Below are 22,102 nucleotides of genomic sequence, written 5' to 3'. Positions count from 1 at the left end.
GTTGGGGATATGAGGAGAAGATGGATAGATGGGGTTGGGGATATGGGGAGAAGGTGGGTCATACCTGATTTGGGCTATACACTGGTCCAGACTGTTGGTGATCTGCATTAACCAGCCTTGCTGGTGTCGTTTTGTTAGAGCTGCCTCATCAATCTGAAAAGAAAGGGTTAATTGTAAGGGTTACTTTGTCAGGTTACTTTCACCCAATCAAATCAATTCACTGGGTTAACATGATTCCCCATTAAAGGGGAGGCTCATTCTGTTGATTTGCCAGAAACCCTCGATTGGATGCACTAGTACAATTGCTGACGTCTCTCAACCACCCCATGTTGTGCTTTGCGTGTTAGAACAGGAGCACAATCTAAATCTAAATCAAAACACTATAGATGCTGGAAATCTGAGATAAAAACAGCAAATGCTGGAAATACTCAGCAGGTCTGGCAGCATCTGTGGAGAGAGAAACAGAGTTAACATTTCAGGTCGATAAACTATTGTCAGAGCTGGTAAAAGGTTAGAGATATAACAGGCTTGAATGAATGACAAAGGGGATGACAGGAATTGTTGAAATCAGTGTTGAGTTGGATGGTTGTAAAGTGTTTAATCGAATGGAAACTTGAGGAACAGCACCTCATCTTTCAATAAGGCACTTTATAGCCCTCCAGACATTGAGTTCAATAATTTCAGATCATAACCTCTGCCTCCATTTTCTTGGATAGTTGGTGCTGGTAATGATCTTCCTGCTGCTGCCGAGGTACGAGAAGCTGTCATTAGGGGCAAAGTGACTGATCCCTTGAGCAAATATGAGCTGATCAGAGAGATTCTCTATATTTATGGCCATTAGTCCACACATGTTTCTGAGGGAGACCAAAACTAGGGGTTGTAAATTTAAGATGGTCACCAATAAATCCAATCGGGAAGATAGGGGAAACTTCTTTCCCCAGAGAGTGGTGAGAATGTGGAACTCTCTGCCACGGGGAGTGGTTGAGGTGAATAGTATAGATACAGGCCAGGCAGAATCTGCAGAGACAGAAACCGAGCTAATGGACTGAATTTTGCCACTAGTGTGCCAATCCCGACATTGGAATGAATTCCGTGTCAGGAACCTGGAGGAGCGAGTGCTGGGGGACGTCAGATGTGACCTTCCTGGAAGCAGCCAATTAAGAAGCTGCCTCTGGAAACCCCGTCCAATTAGGACCACCGGCTACTTTTGCACTGTGGGCGGTGCCTGTGTATTTGCAGGAGTGGAAGTGACACCATGGAGGCACCTTCAGTGGGAGGGAAATGGCTGCCATTGCAGCAGGGTCAATGTTAGTGGAGACCTAAGTCTTCATGAAGTGGCTGCAAAGGCTCCTGCTTCCTGGCATAGATCCCCTTTGTGAATTACTGCCAGCAAATACATATAAACCCTCAGTTGAGTGTCAGCTCAGACCACCAGCTGCAAAGCTAAATCTGATCCTTTGTCAGGCTCCTGATACAGCGCAGGGCCCATGCGATGCCGGGAAAGTTGCAGAGCTGGGGAAAAATGGCCCTTGGTTGGGACCTTAATTGGCTTCATTGCCTGCCCCACTCCACGGAATGGGCTGCCGATTCCCATGGCCACCTGTCCCTCAGAAAGTTGTCCGGAGGCAGGACAGCATTGGGGAGTTGTCTCGATGGGGTTTCCCGGTACTTTCCCAGAAACCCCCCACCACACGACCCCCCCACACCCCCCCCCCCCCCCAACCCCCTCACCCCGGCCTCTAAATCACTCTCCATGGGGCCAAGAAAATTAAGCCCAATGTTTCAGGTCAATGCCACCTCAACAGAACTGGAAGAAGTTAGAGACTTAGCAGTTTATAAGCTAGTAAATGTTTCAATGTCAGTCTTGAGAGCTCCAACTGAGCCCAGCAGTCACAACGCTTTGGAGAAATGAAGCCCAGATTTTCACTACCCTTTGTGTGGAAAAGTGCTTCCTGATTTCACTCCTGAATGTCCTAGCTGTAAGTTTATCTCCCCCTTGTTCTGGATTCCCCTCATCAGTGGCAATTGTTTCTCCACATCTACTCTGTCAAATCGGTTTATTATTGTAAAGACCTCAATATGATCCCCCTGCTATACGCAACAGAATACAAGCCAAGTCTATGGAACTTGTCCTCATTAATTAACCCCTTTCGGCCCGGTATCATTCTGGTGAATCTACATGGCTCCTTCTCCAAAGATCAATATATTCTTCCTGAGCTGAGGTGCCCAGAACTGAACGCAGTTAGTCCCAGATGGGGTCTGACCAAGTGTCATGCAGACCCCCACCTGCAAAAATGAGGCAAATTAATTTTGTCATATGAACATTGATTTTAAACTGTTGTTGGAGAGATGAAAAGACTTATTAAACAGATCAGCTGCGGCTGGAAAAAAACATTTACATACTAATAGACAGTGTTTGTGGAGACAAAGGACCATTCCTAGACACATTCAACCCACAATGGACTTTGATCACCAAACACTGAAAGTGAGGAAGCTCACATTCCAGGATGACTGCTAAGATGACCGAATCCACTAACAGACGTGGTCAAACCAGCTAGTCACATGACTAACCTGCTGGGCAACCTGAGTTTTTTTGAATTGTACAGACAGTTTGAGAGAGAGAGACTGTTTGTTCCTGGACTGAGAAGACCTCTCCTGTTGGCTCCCATCTCTTTCTCATGAAACTCCCAATCCACTGAAAATGTGAACCTCAAGAGAGAAAAGTCTCCTTCATCGAACAAAGTTTAAGAAGAATACTGGACATCAACGAAAAGCAAGATCTACCTACAAACAAGCACTCTACAATGAGCTCGAAGAACAGTAACCAAAACCATCTTCAGATATTGCCTCAAACTTTTTCACTTTATTTCTTTTGCTCTTTTCTGTCTCTATCTGCATGTGTGTATCGCGTGTGCATGCTAGCATGGGCGCGTTGCGTATCCTTTGGCATTAACCGAATTAGAGTTTGAGTTTAATAAAGTTCAACCTTTCTTCTTTAAACCTAAGAAAACTTGTTTGGCTGGTTTCTTTGCCTTATAATTGGAAGTTAGTGAACAAGGATTCTCCAAGGGGGAACTAAAAACATGGTGTGTTTAAAATTAAACCCTGTTACGGTAAGACCAGGTGAAGGCTGAGAGGGAACCCTAGTTACCTTTCTCACCTAGTCGTACCACCAAGGCTCTGTACAATCAATGGAGATGACTCCACATCCTGAGAAAACTCCACCCCTATATATTTCAGCAGCTCAGTGTTGAAAGCTCAGCAATAAATCCATTCCTGATGGATAAACAGATTTATTACAGTAATATTAGCACTCTCATTTTCATGGCATGAAACAAAATGGCCATCCCAGGAGGACCAGCTTTGCAAGGATCAGCCTGTAGTTTGAGAGTTAAACAGAAGCAACTTGAATTCCCAATCTACACACATTGGAGAAGCAGAAGTTTCTAGAAACTTCGCTGACAGGAATGCTTCGTCAGCCCCAACCACACCAACCCCCAACTGTAACCAAAATTCACCCACCAGTTATGTTGCTAAGCAACGTGGGTTCCCGTTATTCTGCCTGTTCTTTGTTTGAAAGAAACTCCCATTACTAACAATACGAGGAGACAGCCAAGGGTCAGCCACTGTGTGTGCTGTGTTGTTGTTTCCACTCGCTGCAGATGGGAGTTGGCCTCGATGAAAGAATCCGTGTGCTTGTAGTTGATTTTCAGGCGAGCCACAACAGTGAGGGGGAACATTCTTGTATGGTCTTGTCCCACTGTTTATTTCAGGAGTGAATGGGCATCTTGTATCTTTAATTCCAGAAGTTGCTCAATGATCCTTATCTTCCAATCCAAAAAGACAACTTTGCTCTGCTTCGGTTGAAGAGGAACATTCTCAGACTTTGCCAAATGTTTGCCTCTCCGGTGCCAAATACCTCTCCCTTCAACAACCAATGACTTGAACATTACACCTGGTAGCTGCAGAGATTATTAGTTTTCATTATTGTTCATTGTTGTGTTGTGAGCACCATTGGCAAGGCCAGCATTTATTGCCCAATCACTACAGTCAATGTGGTGAAGGTGCACCCACAGTGCTGCGAGGTTCCAGGATTTTGATCCAGCAACAGTGAAGGAACGGCGATATAGTTCCGAGTCAGGATGGTGTGTGACTTGGAGGGGAACTTGCAGGTGGTGATGTTCCCATGCATCTGTGGCCCTTGTCCTTGTAGGTGGTAGAGGTCGTGGGTTTGGAAGGTGCTGTCTAAGGAGCCTTGATGAGTTGCTGCAGTGCGTCTTGCATATGGTACACACTGCTGCCACTGTGCATCGGTGGTGAAGGAAGTGAATATTGAAGGTAGTGGATGGGGTGTCAATCAAGCGGGCTGTTTTGTCCTGGATGGTGTCAAGCTTCTTGAGTGTTGTTTGAGCTGCACCCATCCAGACAAGTGGAGAGTATTCCATCATGCTCCTGAATTGTGCCCAATAGGTGATGGAGAGGCATTGGCGAGTTATTTGCTGCAGAATATCCAGCCACTAACCTGCTTCCATAGCCAAAGTACTTATATGGCTGGTCCCATTAAGTTTCTGGTCAATCTTGATTGTGACGTATTCAAGTAATGCCATTGACTGTCAAGGGAAGGAGGTTAAACGCCCTCTTACTGAAAATGATGATTTTCTGGCACTTGTGTGATGTGAATGTTATTTGCCACTTAGCATCCCAAGTCTGAATGTTGTCCAGGTCTTGCTGCACGTGGGCATGGATTGCTTCAGTAGCCAAAGAATTTTGAATGGAACTGAACACTGCACATCATCAGCGGCTGGCCCCACTTCTGACTTTATGATGGAGGGTCATTGGAGAGAAGGTCATTGTAGAGATGGCCACTCCTGGACTGGAAAGAAAACTTCTTGTCTCCCCGTCCCTCCAATTTTATTGATGCTTTCTCAGACCAGGCCTTGGCAGTATGATGGCAACAGAAAGTGGGAGAAATGCACTCACCTCTGCTATCACTCCCACACAGCCGATGATAGCCGCTGCCTTGGCCTGTGCCCCGCTCATTCCGCCCAGTCCAGATGTCACAAGCACCTTGCCGCTTAGGTCATCTAAGCCCAGGTAGCGTCGGCCTGCATTCAATACTGTCAGCTGAAACACAAACAGACAGAGACTTGAGCTCTTCAACGCATTCAGTTTGATGTGCCCATGTTTATTGTTGATCCCTTTGTTGCTCTAAGGGTCAAGCACATTGTAAGAGGCCAGAGGCAGGTCACAAATTAAAGCAAAAACTTTTTATACAAAGCCTCTGGTGACCTCAGGATGTCCCAAAGTGCCTTACAGCCAATTAAGTTCTTTTTTGTGAGGGAAGGACACTTATGCAGACAAGGCTTTGAGGTAATTAAATGTGTTTCTGAAGAGATCAGGGATTGAGCGACATGGTGAGATTGAGAATTAACAGAACATCAGGAACCAGGACAAGTTGGATAAATATTTTAAGGAATGGAAGCTGGTTGTTATGGCACTGGTCAAGTAACCTAACAAATCATTAACTGAGAATTTGAGTAAAATAAGTCAGTCATGGCTCAGTGGGTAGCACTGTCACTCATGTCTGAGTCAGAAAGTTGTTGCTTCAAGTTCTACGGCAGACACTTGAGCACATGATCCAGGCTGACACTCCCAGTGCAGTACTGAGGGAGTGCTGTGCTGTCAGAGGTGCTGTCTTTTGGATGAAATGTTAAACTGAGATCCCATCTGCTCCTTCAGGTGGACGTAAATGATCCCATGGCCACCATTGAAAGAAGAGCAGGGGAGTTCTCCCCAGTGCCCTGGCCAATGTTTATCTCTCAACCAACATCCCTAAAACAAATGATCTGGTCATTTATTTCATTGCTATTCATGGGATCTTGCTGTGTGCAAATTGGCTGCCATGTTTCCTAGATTACAACAGTGATTACACTTCAAAAGTATTTAATTGACTGTACAGCACTTTGGAACATCCTGAGGTTGTGAACTGTGCTACAGCAAGATGATGAGAGGCATAGATAGAGTGGATAGCCAGAGACTTTTTCCCAGGGTGGAAAGGGCTATCACCAGGGGGCATAATCTTAAGGTGATTGGAGGAAGGTTTAGGGGAGATGTCAGAGGTAGGTTTTTTCCACAGAGAGTGGTGGGTGCGTGGAATGCACTGCCAGCGGTGGTAGTAGAAGCAGATACATTAGGGACATTTAAGCGACTCTTGGATAGGTACATTGTTGATAGTAGAATGAAGGGTATGTAGGTAGTTTGATCTTGGAGTAGGTTAAAGGGTCGGCACAACATCGTGGGCCGAAGGGCCTGTACTGTGCTGTACTGTTCTATGTTCTATGTAACTCTTTCCATTTTTAAACTTGATCATTTCAATCTGTAGTCTACACTCCCAATTCACCTTCAGATATTTAGACAGCTCCTTTTTGAAGAACTAACTATCTGGGTCTCCAGTGCCTTTTCTGCAGAAAGTCTATGACCTCTCAGTTGACCCTCAGTGGGTGTCCACATGTGTTCCTTCGGTTGATGACAAAGGTCATTGAAAACAGTTCATGAACATAGATGGAGCAGGAATATATTAGTCAAAGTGATTCTGTAGCATGTGAGGGTTTTTCATTCAATGAAATCTGTCTCTTTGAACGCACAGTGTAATAATCCTGATAATGGATTAGGCATCAAAAAAATAGAGACAAACAGATGTGGCGGCAACTTAGTAACATGTGTTTCCAATAAACAGTCCCATAAATATTATCAACTCATCTCAATTATTTGTGTCAGGTTCTGACTGTTGACATTGTGCAGTTATGTGGAAAAAATATCACGCCCTTTATCTCTGACAACTAGGTTTGTATCCATGCCAGAATAATATGACAATGGGATTCTTTCACCATTGACTGGAAAGGTCCTCTGGGGAATGAGTTTGGGATATTTGCAAACAAATCCGTGGCACCAAACCGACCAAAATTAGGCACTCAGAGAATGAAAACGAGGCAAATGAGAAACTCTCAAACTGGGTGCCGTATTCACCTAATGTTGAGGTTGAGATAAATTGTTATGGGAGACAGAGGGAGTTTTACTCTGTATCTAACCCCATGCTGTACCTGTTCTGGGAGTGTTTGATGGGACAGTGTAGAGGGAGCTTTACTCTGTATCTAACCCCGTGCTGTACCTGTCCTGGGAGTGTTTGATGGAACATTGAGATGTCAAAATGGACAAATCCATTCCCCAGTTCGAACATCAACATTTTAATGGACAAAGGGGCTATGCCCTGCTCCAATTTAACCCACAATGGATTTTGAGCACCAGGTATTGTGTGTAAGAAGAGACATTCGAGGATCGGCTAACACAAAAGAATCCACAGACGTGGTCAGACCAGCTAGTCACATGACTAACCTGCTTGGCAACCTGGGTTTTTCAGAATTGTACAAAGAGTTTGAACTAAAAAAGACTGTTTGCTCCTGGAGTGAGAAGACCTCTCCTGTCTGCTCCCATCTCTTTCTCACAAGCATCTGGACCTACTGAGGACACACGAACTTCAAGAGAGAAAAGTCTCCTGGGCCCCAATGAAAAGCAACACCTATCTACAATCAAGGACTTTACAGTAAGCTCAAAGAACAGTAACCAAAACCATCTTCAGATATTTCCTCAAACTTTTCCACTTCAGTTCTTCTGCTCTTTTCTGTCCCTATCTGCATGTGTGTATCGCGTATGCATGCTAGCGTGGGCATGTCGCTTATCCGTAGGCGTTAACCGAATTAGAGTTTAAGTTTAATAAAGTTCAACCTTTTTTCTTTAAACCAAAGGGAATCTGTTTGGCTAGTTTCTTTGCCATATAATTGGAAGTTAGTGAACAAGGATTCACTAAGGCGGAGCTTAAAAACAATGTGTTTAAAATTAAACCCTGCTATGGTAAGACCTGGTGAAGGCTGAGAGGGAACCCTAGGCCCCTTCGTCACCTGGTCGTAACAATGTATATATTTATATATTTCTGTTCATTCTCAGGATGTGGGCATCGCTGGCAAGGCCAACTTTTATTTCTCAAATGTGTTCCCCCTTGGATAGCTGGTGGTGAGCCTTCTTCTTGAATCACTGTTAGCGGGTTTGATATAAACTTAGTGTCTCACTTGGCCTCTTCAAGGCCCAGTTAAGCAACAACCATATTTCTGTGGGTGTAGAGTCACATGTAGGCCAGACCAGGTAAGGACAGCAGATTTCCTTCCCTAAAGGTCATTAGTGAACCAGATGAGTTTTTACAACAATCGATAGCTTCATGGTCACTTTTACTGATACAGATTTTTATTTCCAGATTTTGTTTTAAAAATGAACTCAAATTCTCAAACTGCCCTGGTGAGATTTTAACTCACGTTCTCTACGTTTTCTAGTCTGGATCTACTTACTGGATTACTAGTTTAGTAACAAAATCACTTCAAAACATCCAACTCACCACATCACCCAATCTCCTTGACTAAAACTTCAAACAGAAAGAAGAAAACAACATAAAAGTTGTGAAGTTTCTCTGAAAGATAGAATATTGAACTGTTTGGGAACAGAGAAATTGGAGGAGGCCATTCAGCCCCTCTAGACCATTCATTTAGATCATGGCTGATTTTCACCTCAACTCCATTTACCCACCTTGCTCCATATCCCTCGATACTTTCACCACCCCCCCAAAAAAAATCTATCAATTTTAGCCTTTTGGGGAAGAGAATTCCAGATTTCCACTAGCCTTTTGCACTTTGTGAAATCACCCATGAACGGCCTGGCTCTGATTTTAAGGTTATTCCCCCTTGTTCTGGACTCCTCCCACCAGAGGAAATAGTTTCTCTTGGGGAGATTTTTAACCAAGAAACAAGGGTGGTTTGAGGCCGAGTGGAGGGTTAAAGTTCTAAAAAAACAAATTAGTATTCCAACCCAAACCCAACTCCAACCAATCCACTTGCTGCTTCAACTGAGATGAGAGATAAGTGGGCGACCAACCTGTTCCAAGACGGTGTGTTAGTGCTTTAAATACGACAAGGAGTCTGCTCTTCAGCTTTACAACTTTCTCTGATCACTCCCTGGCCAATCCAGGGGGTGAGGACTTTACACCGACCTCCTGGATCCTGATAGCCTGGACAAAACCCCCAATCAGGCAGCCCCCATCTGACCTTTCCCAGAGGCCTCCAACCTCGGCCCAAGTCTCCGATTCCACCCACCACCCGCTGCCCCACCCCCACATCACCGATCGAGGGCTCTGACCTGTCTCGTCCCTTCACTCCTGGCAGGTCAAGTAAGTAAAAGTCCAGGCCTCTGTATCCACCCTATCGAATCCTTTTGACATTTTTAACACTGCAATCAGATCATCCCACAACCTTCTAAACTCAAGGGAATGCAAGCCAACCCAGCCTTGTAAGTTAACCCTTTTAACCCCAGAATCATTCTAGTGAATCTGTGCTGCTCCCCATCCTTCCTGAGGTGCGGTGCCCAGAACTGAACACAGTTACTCCCGATGGAGTCTGACCAGAACTGAACACAGTTACTCCCGATGGAGTCTGACCAGAACTGAACACAGTTACTCCCAATGGAGTCTGACCAGAACTGAACACAGTTACTCCCGATGGAGTCTGACCAGAACTGAACACAGTTACTCCCAATGGAGTCTGACCAGAACTGAACACAGTTACTCCCGATGGAGTCTGACCAGAACTGAACACAGTTACTCCTGATTGGGTCTGACCAGAACTGAACACAGTTACTCCCAATGGAGTCTGACCGGAACTGAACACAGTTACTCCCGATGGGGTCTGACCAGAACTGAACACAGTTACTCCCGATGGGGTCTGACCAGAACTGAACACAGTTACTCCTGATTGGGTCTGACCGGAACTGAACACAGTTACTCCCGATGGGGTCTGACCGGAACTGAACACAGTTACTCCCAATGGGATCTGACCCGAACCGAACACAGTTACTCCCGATGGGATCTGACCAAGGCTCTGTACAACTGAAGCATCACTTCCTCACTATTGTATCCAATCCCTTTGAGATCAAGGCCAACATTCCATTGGTCTTTTTGATTGGACAAAGTAAAATAAATAAAAACAACAACAACTGGTATTTATGTAGTGCCTATAACATAGTAAAATGTTTCAAAGTGCTTCACAGGAGCGATTATCAAATAATATTTGCCACCAAACAACCTAAGGAGATATTAGGACAGCTGACCAAAAGCTTGGTCAGAGAGGTAGGGTTTAAGGAGCAGCAGTGTTACCACAGTGCCGTGAACAATCCCCTGCGGCCCAATATAAGAGTAGCTTCCTGCAGTCATCTGTCCGTACCTGTGACAAACCAAGAAAAATCTCACATTAGTCCAATTGTTCCCATCCTCAGAGTTTGGGCGAGTGTCTGTGCTGATCGTTTCAGGGGTAACAGTATGTGTTCAGTTCTGATGAAAGATCACTGACCTGAAACGTTAACTCTGCCTCTCACTCCACAGATGCTGCCTGACCTACTGAGTATTTCCAGCATTTCTTGTTTTTATTTCAGATTTCCAGCATCTGCAGTATTTTGCTTTTATTGTAACAGTACGTGTGCTGTGAGACAGAGACACACAGCCCAGACAGCTCCCAGCTCTCATCCCCACATCTGTTGTACGATCAGGGCCAGGTCTGGGATAAGAAGGGAAGTTATCGCCTATCATTCCCACTCCTGGCAGCTCCCCAGTGCCTCCTGCTGGAACGTGCGATTGTGTGGCTCACAGGTGATGACATCATTGGGTGTGACTGTGATGCTCTCATTGTGGAATAGCCTTCCGGCACTCAGGGGCTAAGCCCACAGATTCACACTTGGGTCGGGAACCAGAGGACGACTGATGCCCCTGAACTAGCCCAATACCAGAGCGGGCACCCAACTCTCCCCAGAATCCTGCGCCAATGTTTATCCTTCAACCTGCTCCTTAAAAGAAAAATCACTTGTTTGTGGGATCTTGCTGTGTGCAAATTGATTGCTGTGTTTCTTACATTACAACAGTGAATACACTTTGAAAAGTAATTCACTGGCTGTAAAGCCCTAAGATCATGAATGGATTTTTTTTCTTTCAACCATCATAGAAACTGAAAACCTTCCTTTTAATCCAATAACTTGGCATTCAACAAATAAAATGATTCAGTTGATTCGAAGTATGAGGCACTTTTATAGCATAGATTAAGACAGTTGTGAGTAATTCCTTCAAACCAGCTACTCTAAAGCCAGGTGTCTGTAACCATCTGTGAGCCACAAGGCATTCTGATTAAAGGGGCAGTGTCCATCGGTCAGGATGTTTCTTAAAACACATAGCTTCAGAATATCACCAGACAAAGGACACAGCATACAATCCCTTTCACCCATCTTAATAAAATAGACCTTTGAAACCTTTGTTTGCAGGTGTTGACACTGATTGACAAAGTCCTTAAAGTCTTAGGCCAGGGGTCAGTGACATTTTTTACCTGAAGAGCCTTGTTAAAAACATTTGCCAAAAATGAAATGAATTGGGAGCCGCAAAATGAAATTTCAGCACTTGTAAACCAAACTCTTGGCAATTTGCCATGTGTCTGGTAGAATGCATAATTTGCATATATAATAAATTAAATATGTGTATTAAATTTATGTATCAATAGAAAAATAGAAATTCAAATAGGCCCAACTGAATTATCACAGTTTTGACTTCTTCGAACTATAATTTTGTCAGTAAAGTCATCTTTAAAATTAACTATAACTTAAGATGCATACAATTAAGATTTTTTTTCAGTTATTGATTCTCGTGACAAAAAATAGCTTCTAATAGCACATTCAGAATAATTTATCATCTCATTTATATTAGAAACAATAATGCAGTCCTGGATTGGTCAGCTCATTACAGAAAGGATGCACTAGGGAGGGTACAGAGGAGATTTACGAGGATGTTGCCAGGACTGGAAAAATACAGCTATGAGGAAAGATTGGATAGGCTGGGGTTGTTCTCCTTGGAACAGAGAAGGCTGAGGGACGATCTGATTGAAATGTACAAAATTCTGAGGGGGCCTGGATAGAGTGGAAGTGAAGGGTTTATTCACCTTAGCAGAGAGGTCAGTGACAAGGGGCATAGATTTAAAGTGATTGGTAGAAAAATGAGAGGGGAGATGGGGAAACATGTTTTCACCCAGAGGGTGGTGGGGGTCTGGAACTCACTGCCTGGAAGGGTAGTTGAAGCAGAGACCCTCAACTCATTCAAAAGGAGTCTGGATAGGCACCTCAAGTGTCGTAATCTGCAGGGCTACGGCCCAAATGCTGGAAGGTGGGATTAGAATGGGTGGATCATTTTTCAGCCGGCACAGACACGATGGGACAAGTGGCCTCTTTCTGTGCCTTAAACTTTCTATGATTCTATAAAATCAGTTCCTCGAACCAAAGGCATTGTCTATAACCACGGTGTAGCTATAACTCAAACAGATTTGTATTTAGAGCATGATGATGTTTTTTGTTAAAATAATCATTTGAAACCATAATGTGCAGCAGAATGAATACCTCTTTATCTCCACAATATAAACATTGGCTCTTACTGTTCTCGACTTAGTTTTTTTTTAGGCTTTTCTCATGTTAATGTGACCCAACTGGAAAAGGCTGGGAGCTGCAAATTAGATGTTAAAGAGCCGCATGTGACTCCGGAGCCACAGGTTGCAGACTCCTGTCTGGTTTCTAAAGGAATTCTAAGTCACACCAACCAGGAGATCGCGTCTAGTCAGTAATCTGTCCAACCAATGTGAAGATTTAACTCTAGAAAGAACATTTCTATAGGACTTTTCACAGACTCAGGATATTCCAAAGTGCTTTGCAGCCAATGAAGTACTTATGAAGTGTAGTCACTGCTGAAATGTAGGAAACACGGCAGCCAATTTACACAAAGCAAGATCCCACAAACTGCAATGTAATAAATGACCAGATAATTTATTTTATTGATGTTGGTTGACAGATAGATATTGGCCAGGACACTGGGAAGAACTCCCCTGCTCTTCGAAATAGTGCAATGGAATCATTTATGTCTACCTGAAAACGTGGTTTAACGTCTCAGACAGACAACACCTCTGACAGTGCAGCACTCCCTCAGTACTACACTGGGAGTGTTAGCTTGGGACTATGTGCTCAAATCTCTGGAGTGGGAGTGGAACCCATACTTTCAGACTCAGCAGTGTGAGAGAGAGCGCAACTCACTGAGTCACCACAGACACTTATCACTCGCCCAGGCTACAGATCTCAATATTCTGTTAATTTGATTTATTGCCATGGGTAAGGAACACAGGACAGAAATCTCTTACATGGTCACGCCCAAGGCAAACATCTTCTCATACTCATCCCTCGAGGAGTAGTTCGGGATAACCTGGAACAGAGGTGAAAAGAGAATCAGTCTCACAACCAGGGTCGCAGCTCTCTTCCACACAATACCTACAGATAGGGAAATCCAGCAACCCATAACTGTTAGGAAAGAAACTGAGATTTTGAATGATGCTGCATGTTAGCAATAACGATGCTTAGCACAGTCCTCAGAATTTCTCTCTGAACTGTTATAGTGTAGAGTTCATCCCAATTATTTTAAACGGGTTAAAAGCGCCACCGAAATAGCAGAGGGAAGAATTTCTGATACAGGAAATAAGCATTAAACTTGTAGCTGGCACTGTAGTTTCAGTAGGAAAGAGAGGGAATCAAGGTGTGGAGAGGGAGAAAGAGAGATGAAAGGAGAGGATGAGTGAGGGTTTGAGACAAACAGAGAAAACAATACAAAGCAAGAGAATTAGAGAAGAGAAACAGAGAAAGAAACAAAGGGAAAGAATAGAATGAGGGAAGAGAAAGGAGACTGAAAGGAGGGGAAGGAGAAAAATACACAGTGAAAGATATAGGATGGGGAGAAGAGAGAAAGAAAAAGAGAGGGAATAGAATCATAGAATGGTGACAGCACAGAAGGAGGCCTTTAGGCCTGTTGTGAAAGAGAGCAAGAGAGAGAAAGAGTGGGTGAGACAGAGAGAAACAGATGAAAATAGACAGAAAGAGAGAGAGAAAGAGAAGGGTAGCTCATTTTTAAAATTCATTCTCAGGACGTGGGCATCGCTGGCCAGGCCAGCATTTATTGCCCATCTCTAATTGCTCTTGAGAAGGTGGTGGTGAACTGCCTTCTTGAACCGCTGCAGTGCATGTGGTGTAGGTACACCCACAGTGCTGTTAGGGAGGGAGTTCCAGGATTGTGACCCAGCGACAGTGAAGGAACGGCGATATAGTTAAAGTTCAGAGGATGGTGTGTGACTTGGAGGGGAACTTGTAGGTGGTGGTGTTCCCAAGTGTCAGCAGCCCTTGTCCTTCTTGGTGGTAGAGGTCGTGGGTTTGTGAGGTGCCAGCAGCTGATCAAGGACACATGAAACAGTGAGACCAACAACACAGCCTAAATTAAATAGTGTAGAAATGAGAAGAGAAGTTGGGGGAGACAAAAAGGAAGAATTTTTTTCTACAATGTGGTAATGGGAGCAATCCTGCAGAACACAGGACCCTGGGCAGCAAGAGGGGCCCACTACTCTTACCATGCCGTTTGTGATGACCACACGTGGTGCATTCAGGGAGCTCGGGAACAAGCCCTGCGGATGTCCACTGTACATGACCAGTGTCTGTTCCTCTGTCATCTCTGACAGGTAGTGCATCGCCAGTCTGAACTGCAACAAGGAGATCCAAAAGGCACGATCAGTCAGACAATCACAGAAGAGAACAATCCAGGAAATGACTCCCACACAAACAGATTACAATGAATACACATACAGGGCACTGTTTGACACAGCAACATTAGCACTGTATCTTTACAGTACAGAGTTTCAGCTGTGTTTCAGTGGGTAGCAGTCTGTCTCCCTCTCTCTGTCTCTCTCTTCCCCTTCACAGGCTGGCCCCCCTCTCTCTCTCACTGCTGAGTCAGAAGGTTGTGAATTCAAGCTCCAATCCAGAAACTTGAGCCTATAAACCAGGGTCACTCCAGTGCAGTACTGAGGGAGAGCTGCACTGTCACAGAGTCAGGACTGAGGGAGTGCTGCACTGTCGGAGGGGTTGTCATAGAGTTATACAGCACAGAAACAGGCCCTTCGTCCCATCATGTCTGTGCCGGTCATCAAACACCTAACTATTCTAATCCCATTTTCCAGCACTTGGCCCGTAGCCTTGTATGCTATGGCATTTCAAGCGCTCATCTAAATACTTCTTAAATGCTGTGGGGGTTCCTGCCTCCACCACCCCTTCAGGCAGTGTGTTCCAGATTCCAACCACCCTCTGAGTGAAAAAATGTTTCCTCAAATCTCCTCTAAACCTCCTGCCTCTTACCTTAAATCTATGGCCCCCGGTTATTGACCCCTCCGCTAAGGGAAAAAGTTTCTTCCTATCTAACCTATCAATGCCCCTCATAATTTTGTATACCCCAATCATGTCCCCCCTCATCTTTCTCTGTTCTAAGGAAAACACCCCTAGCCTTTTCAGTCTCTCTTCATAGCTGAAATTCTCCAGCCCAGGTAACATCCTGGTGAATCTCCTCTGCACCCTCTCCAGTGCAATCACATCCTTCCTATAGTGTGGTGCCCAGAACTGTACACAGTACTCCAGCTGTGGCCTAACTAGCGTTTTATACAGCTCCATCACAACCTCCCTGCTCTTATATCCTATGCCTCGGCTGATAAAGGCGAGCTTACTTAGATGTAGCAAATCAAGGGGTAGAGTCAAGGCAGGAGAGCAGAATAGTAATATGGGAAATGAAGGTCAGAGAATGGCAGGAAGGGACAAAGAGAAAAAACCCCAAGAACACACCAACAGTCAAGACTAGATGTTACAAAGATAACAACAAGATAAAACTAAAGGCTCTGTATCTGAATGCACGTAGCATTCATAACAAAGTAGATGAACCGCTAGCACACATTGAAGTAAATAAATATGATCTGCTAGCCATTACAGAGACATGGCTACAGGATGACAAGGATTGGGTCCTGAACATTGAGGGGTATATGACATTCAACAAAATAGGAAGCTAGGTAAAGGTGGAGGGGTAGCACTGTTAATCAAGGATGGTGCAATAGTTAGAGATGACCTTGGTTCAGGAGATCAGGATGTAGAATCGGTTTGGGTGGAGATGAGGAATAATAGGGGAAAAGAAGTCACTAGTGGGAGTGGTCTACAGGCCCCCTAACAGTAACCACAATGTAGGACAAAGCATACAAGAAATATTGGGTGCTTGTGAGAAAGGGACGGCAATAATCATGGGTGATTTTAATCTACATATAAACTGGAAAAATCAGATTGGCAATAGTAGCCTGGATGAGGATTTCATAGAATGCTTTCGAGATAGTTTCTTAGAGCAGCACGGTCTGAAACCAGAGAGCAGGTTATATTAGACTTGGTATTGTGTAATGTGACAGGATTAATTAATGATCTCAGAGTAAAGGCACCTCTAGGCAGCAGCGACCACAATATGATTGAATTTTACATCCAGTTTGAAAGAGAAGAGTGGGTCTAAGAATAGTATTTTAAACTTAAATAAGGGCAACTATGTGGGCATGAAAGCTGAGCTAGCTGAAGTGAACTTGGTTACCAGGCTAGGAAATAGATCAATAGAGAAGCAGTGGCAGACATTTAAGGGGATATTTCAGAATACTCAGAATAAGTATATTCCTACTATAAAGCAAAATTCTAAGAGGAGGACCTACCTTTCGTGGTTAACTAAAGAAGTTAAGGGAAGCATCAAAATTAAGGAAAAAGCATATAATTACGCAAAGATGAGTGGCAGGTCAGTTGATTGGTCAAACTATAAAGAGCAGCAGAGAATGACGAAAAGGTTAATCAGCAGAAAGAAATTAGAGTAAGAGAGGAAGCTAGCTAGAAATGTAAAAATGGATAGCAAGAGTCTCTACAGGTATTTAAAAAGGAAAAGAGTAAGTAAAGTGAGTGTTGGTCCTTTGGAGAGTGAGAATGGGGAGTTAATAGTAGGTAATAAGGAAATGGCGGATGAAACGAACAAATATTTTGCTTCTGTCTTCACAATAGAGGATGCAAAAAACATTCCCGTAATAGCTGTAAATCAGGAGGTGGAAGGAAGGGAGGAACTTGGTGAAATTACAATCACCAGGGAAGCGGTACTGACCAAACTGATGGAGCTGTGGGCTGACAAGTCCCCAGGTCCTGATGGGCTCAACCTAGGGTCTTAAAAGAGGTGGCTAATAAGATAGTAGATGCGTTGGTGTTAATTTTTCAAAATTTGCTGGATCCTGTAAAGGTACCATCAGACTGGAAAGTAGCAAATAGAGTTCCTCTATTCAAGAAGGGGTATGGGGGAGACAGAAAACAGGTAACTATAGGCCAGTTAGTTTGACATCTGTAATGGGGAAGGTGTTAGAATCAATTATTAAGGAGGCTATAGCTGGGCACTTAAAAAATCTCAAAGGAATCAGAAATAGTCAGCATGGTTTTGTGAAAGGGAAATCATGTTTCACCAATTTATTGGAGTTCTTTGAAGGGGCAACATGCTCTGTGGATAAAGGGGAGCCTGTTGACGTACTGCACTTGGATTTCCAGAAGGCATTTGACAAGGTGCCACATAAAAGGTTATTGCGCAAAGTAGGAGCTCATGGTGTAGGGGGTAACATATTAGCATGGATAGAAGATTGGCTGAAAACAGAGAGTATACATAAATGGGTCCTCTTCTGATTGGCAGGATGTGACGAGTAGAATCCTGCAGGAGTCTGTGCTGGGACCTCAACTTTTTACAATTTATATCAATGACTGAGATGAGGGGAGCAATGACATGGTAGCTAAATTTGCAGATGACACAAAGATAGGTAGGAAAGTATGTTGTGAAGAGCTTACAGACTGATACAGATAGGTTGAGTGAATGGGCAAAAACCTGGCAGATGGAGTATAATGTGGGAAAATGTGAAGTTGTTCACTTTGGCAGGAAGAATGAAAAAACAGAGTATTACTTAAACAGAGAACAACTGCAGAATTCTGGGGTACAGAGGGATCTAGGTGTTCTAGTGCATGACTCACAAAAGGTTAATATGCAGGTACAGCAAGTAATAAAGAAGGCTAATGGAAAGCTATCCTTTATTAAGAGAGGAATTGAAAATAAAAGTAAAGATGTTATGTTTCAGTAATACAAGGCATTGCGAAACCACATTTCGAATACTGTGTGCAGTTTTGGTCTCCTTATTTAAGGAAGGATGTGAATGTGTTGGAGGCAGTTCAGAGGTGGGTTACTAAATTGATACCTGGAATGAGCGGGTTGTCTTCTGAGGAAAGGTTGGACAGACTGAGCTTGTTTTCACTGGAGTTTAGAAGAGTGAGGGGAGACTTGATTGAAGTTTATAAGGTGGATGTGGAAAGGATGTTTCCTCTTGTGGGTGAGTCCAGAACTAGGGGGCACTGTTTTATAATTAGGGGTCGCCCTTTTAGGACAAAGATGAGGAGAAATCTTTTCTCTGAGGGTTGTGTGACTTTGGAACTCTCTGCCTCAGAAGGCGGTGGATGCGGGGTCATTGAATATTTTTAAGGTAGAGGTAGATAGATTCTTGTTCGGCAAGGGAATCAAAGGTTACCGGGAGTAGATGGGAGTGTGGAATTCGAGACACAAACAGATCAGCCATGATCTTATTGAATGGTGGAGCAGGCTCGAAGGGCCGAATGGCCTACTTCTGCTCCTAACTCATATGTTCAAATGTTCATAGAGAAGTCAAACACTCCCAGGGCAGCTACTGCATGGGTTAGGTACAGAGTAAATCTCCCTCTACACTGTCCCATCAAACACTCCCAAGGCAGGTACAGCACAGAGTTAGATACAGAGAAAAACTCCTTCAACCTCCAGTAAAATGTCCTCCAACTCCAAGCTCAGAAAAGTGACCTTACTATGCTGAACCTTTATAAAGCTCTGGTTAGGCCCCAACTGGAGTATTGCGTCCAGTTCTGGTCACCACACTTTAGGAAGGATGTGAGGGTCCTTGAGAGGGTGCAGAGGTGATTTACCAGAATGGTTCCAGAGATGGAGGATTTTAGTTACAAGTGTCCTGCAAATGTCATGCAGACCCCCACCTGCCAAGAATAATGCATATTAATTAACTGTTGCTGGAGAGAAGAAATGACTTATTAAACAGATCAGCTGTGGCTGGAAAAAACATTTACATACTAACAGACAGTGCTTGCAGGGACAAAGGGCCATTCCCTGACACACTCAACCCACAATGGACTTTTATCACCAGACATTGAAGGTGAGGAAGCTCACAGTCCAGGATGACTGCTAAGATGGCCAAATCCAGAGACAGACATGGGCAAACCAGCTAGTCACATGACAAACCTGCTGGGCAACCTGCTTTTTTTAAAATTGTACAGACAGTTTGAGAGAGAGAGACTGTTAGCTCCTGGACTGAGAAGACCTCTCCTATCGGCTCCCATCTCTTTCTCACAAGCCTCTGGACCTACTGAAGACACGTGAACCTCAAAGAGAGAAAAGTCCCTACATTGAGCAAGGTTTAAGAAGAATACTGGGCCCCAACGAAAAGCAAGACCTACCTACAATCAAGGACTCTACAGCGAGCTCGAACAGTAACCAAAACCATCTTCAGGTATTGCCTCAAACTTTTCCACTGCATTTCTTCTGCTCTTTTCTGTCTCTATCTGCATGTGTGTATCGTGTATGCATGCTAGCGTGGGCGTGTCACATATCCGTAGGAATTAACTGAATTAGAGTTTACGTTTAATAAAGTTCAACCTTTCTTCTTTAAACCTAAGAAAACCTGTCTGGCTGGTTTTGTTGCCTTATAATTGGAAAGCAGTGAACAAGGATTCACTAAGGGGGAGATAAAAGCAGGATGTGTTTAAAAATAAAACCCTGTTATGATAAGACCAGGTGAAGGCTGAGAGGGAACCCTAGACCCCATTCTCACCTGGTTATAATGCAAGGTTAGGTTGGAAAAGCTGGGTTTGTTCTCCTTTGAATAAGGAGATTGAGGGGAGATTTAATAGAACTGTACAAGATTATGACAGGCTTAGATAAGTTAGACAAGGAAAAACTGTTCCCATTAACAAATGGTACAAGAACTAGGGGCCACAATGAAAGTTTTGGGCAAAAGATACAGGGGGAATATGAGGAAGCACTTTTTTACGCAGCGGGTGGTAATGACCTGGAACTCGCTGCCCACAAGGGTGGTGGAAGCGATGATGATTAATGACTTCAAGAGGAAGCTGGATGGCCACCTGACAGATATAGAGTTGCAGGGCTACAGGGATAGATCTGGGGTGTGGGACTGACTGCATAGCTCTGTGTAGAGCTGGCATGGACTCAATGGGCCGATTGGCCTCCTTCTCTGCCTCTATGACGAAACCAGTGTGACAATTTTCCACTGAAACCAGCCTCCCTTTTCGTGAAGTAGTCAGTTTGGTGAAGGTTTAAGCGAGCAGCTTTGTGCCATGCCCGCCAGTGTTGGGAGTGGGTCTGCTCCACTAGGAGCTGTACAGGGAGCAGACAGCGAGTGGGCCTTCATCACACCATTACTGTGTGTGTGTTTATTTTTAAAATCGGCTTGGAGCTGAACCAAGTATGATATATTGGTAGCCGAGTGACAGACAGGCATGTCCTTACTGCCGAGTCTCTTCTGTTTCAAATCCCTATCAATTAAGCAGCCATCTCCTGGCTCCATCAAAGACATTCTTCTCGTATTCATTTACTCGTCTTATCTCTTCTACATTCCAAGACAACACCTGGAATATATAAAGATTGGAAATTATTCCACAGCTGCTGACTTTCACTATTTTTGCTTCAATTCTGTATTAAACACATTGGAAAGAAAACTCTTAATTTCCATCTTTTCCTTCAGGATGTGGAGTTTTCAGCCAAAGAGCCTTAAAGGAGCAGTTCTTGAAAAGTAACTTGCTGTCAGGATGTAGCCACTCTTCTTGCCCACCCCAATGTTTCCCTGTCAGCTGACTGGATTACTTCAGAAGGCATTAAGTACCAACCGCACGCTGTATCATATCCGAACTCCCACCTCCCAACCTTTGTAAACTTCAGCTCTTCCAAAACTCTGCTGCTCCGTATCCGCCTTCGCACCACGTCCCGTTCACCCATCATTCCCTGGGCTCTCTGACTGACACTTGCTCCCAGTCTGGCAAAACCTTGATTTTGAAATTCTCATTGGTTTTCTGAGCCCTCCCTGGTCTCTGCCCTCCCTCTCTCTATAACCTCCTCCAGCCTCACAGCCTTCCAAGATCTTTGCACTCCTCCAATTCTATGACCTCATGCATCTGTGATCTTTATCACTCTGCCATTGGCCATGCCTTCAGTAGAAAAGCTGAGGCCGCGGCAAAGATCCAAGTCACATCCTGCCAATTAAGGTACATACCATTATCCTAACCAATTTCCTACCCATGCAATAGATTGCTTCCAATTCTATGTGATCTCATTTTTGATAACAGTCTTTTATGTGTAACCTTATTGAATGTCTTCTGGAAGTCCATGTAAACAACCTCCACAGACTCTCCCTTATCTAGCCCATCCCTTGACAGGACAACACACAGGACAGAGTGTTCTATACACAGGACAACACACAGGACAGAGTGTTCCATATGCAGGACAACACACAGGACAGAGTGTTCTATACACAGGACAACACACAGGACAGAGTGTTCTATACACAGGACAACACACAGGACAGAGTGTTCCATACACAGGACAACACACAGGACAGAGTGTTCTATACACAGGACAACACACAGGACAGAGTGTTCCATACGCAGGACAACACACAGGACAGAGTGTTCTATACACAGGACAACACACAGTAAGCAGGATGATATAGACTGTATAATTCCATGGCTGTGTAGGAACACTCCTGATAACCACTGGGTGATAGGTTTACCTGGGCCCAGTTACTGAAGACTTGTCCATTCCCTCCGTACGTCACAAGCTCCTGGGGAAACTGAAACCAAAAAATGAAAACAAGTCACCAAGAATTCCCAGTAACCTGTGGAACAAACCCATCCAGACTGTACCAGGCAGAGAATGGGATCCCAGGTCCGATCCTTGGCCTGTGTGGAGTCAGCCATTCACAACGGA

The 22,102-nt window shown here is 44.2% G+C and overlaps 1 protein-coding gene across 2 annotated transcripts in view; it reads right to left on the bottom strand.

Annotated features, from left to right (window-relative positions):
* uroc1 (urocanate hydratase 1) overlaps positions 1 to 22,102 on the bottom strand; it is a 117,126-nt gene that overhangs the window by 67,311 nt on the left and 27,713 nt on the right. For both annotated transcript variants that reach the window (XM_068052194.1, XM_068052193.1), the window contains exons 4-9: positions 21,906 to 21,965; positions 14,559 to 14,687; positions 13,308 to 13,369; positions 10,250 to 10,316; positions 4,981 to 5,124; positions 65 to 153 (exon numbers count right to left, since the gene is read on the bottom strand). In XM_068052194.1, the coding sequence (XP_067908295.1) occupies positions 65 to 153; positions 4,981 to 5,124; positions 10,250 to 10,316; positions 13,308 to 13,369; positions 14,559 to 14,687; positions 21,906 to 21,965 (551 nt within the window). The remainder of the gene's footprint in view (positions 1 to 64; positions 154 to 4,980; positions 5,125 to 10,249; positions 10,317 to 13,307; positions 13,370 to 14,558; positions 14,688 to 21,905; positions 21,966 to 22,102) is intronic.

The sequence above is a fragment of the Heterodontus francisci genome, chromosome 19 (assembly GCF_036365525.1).
Source record: "Heterodontus francisci isolate sHetFra1 chromosome 19, sHetFra1.hap1, whole genome shotgun sequence".
In the NCBI taxonomy this organism is placed as follows: domain Eukaryota; kingdom Metazoa; phylum Chordata; class Chondrichthyes; order Heterodontiformes; family Heterodontidae; genus Heterodontus; species Heterodontus francisci.
Note: the sequence above shows the minus strand (reverse complement) of the source record. Positions and strands in the feature narration are given on the sequence as shown.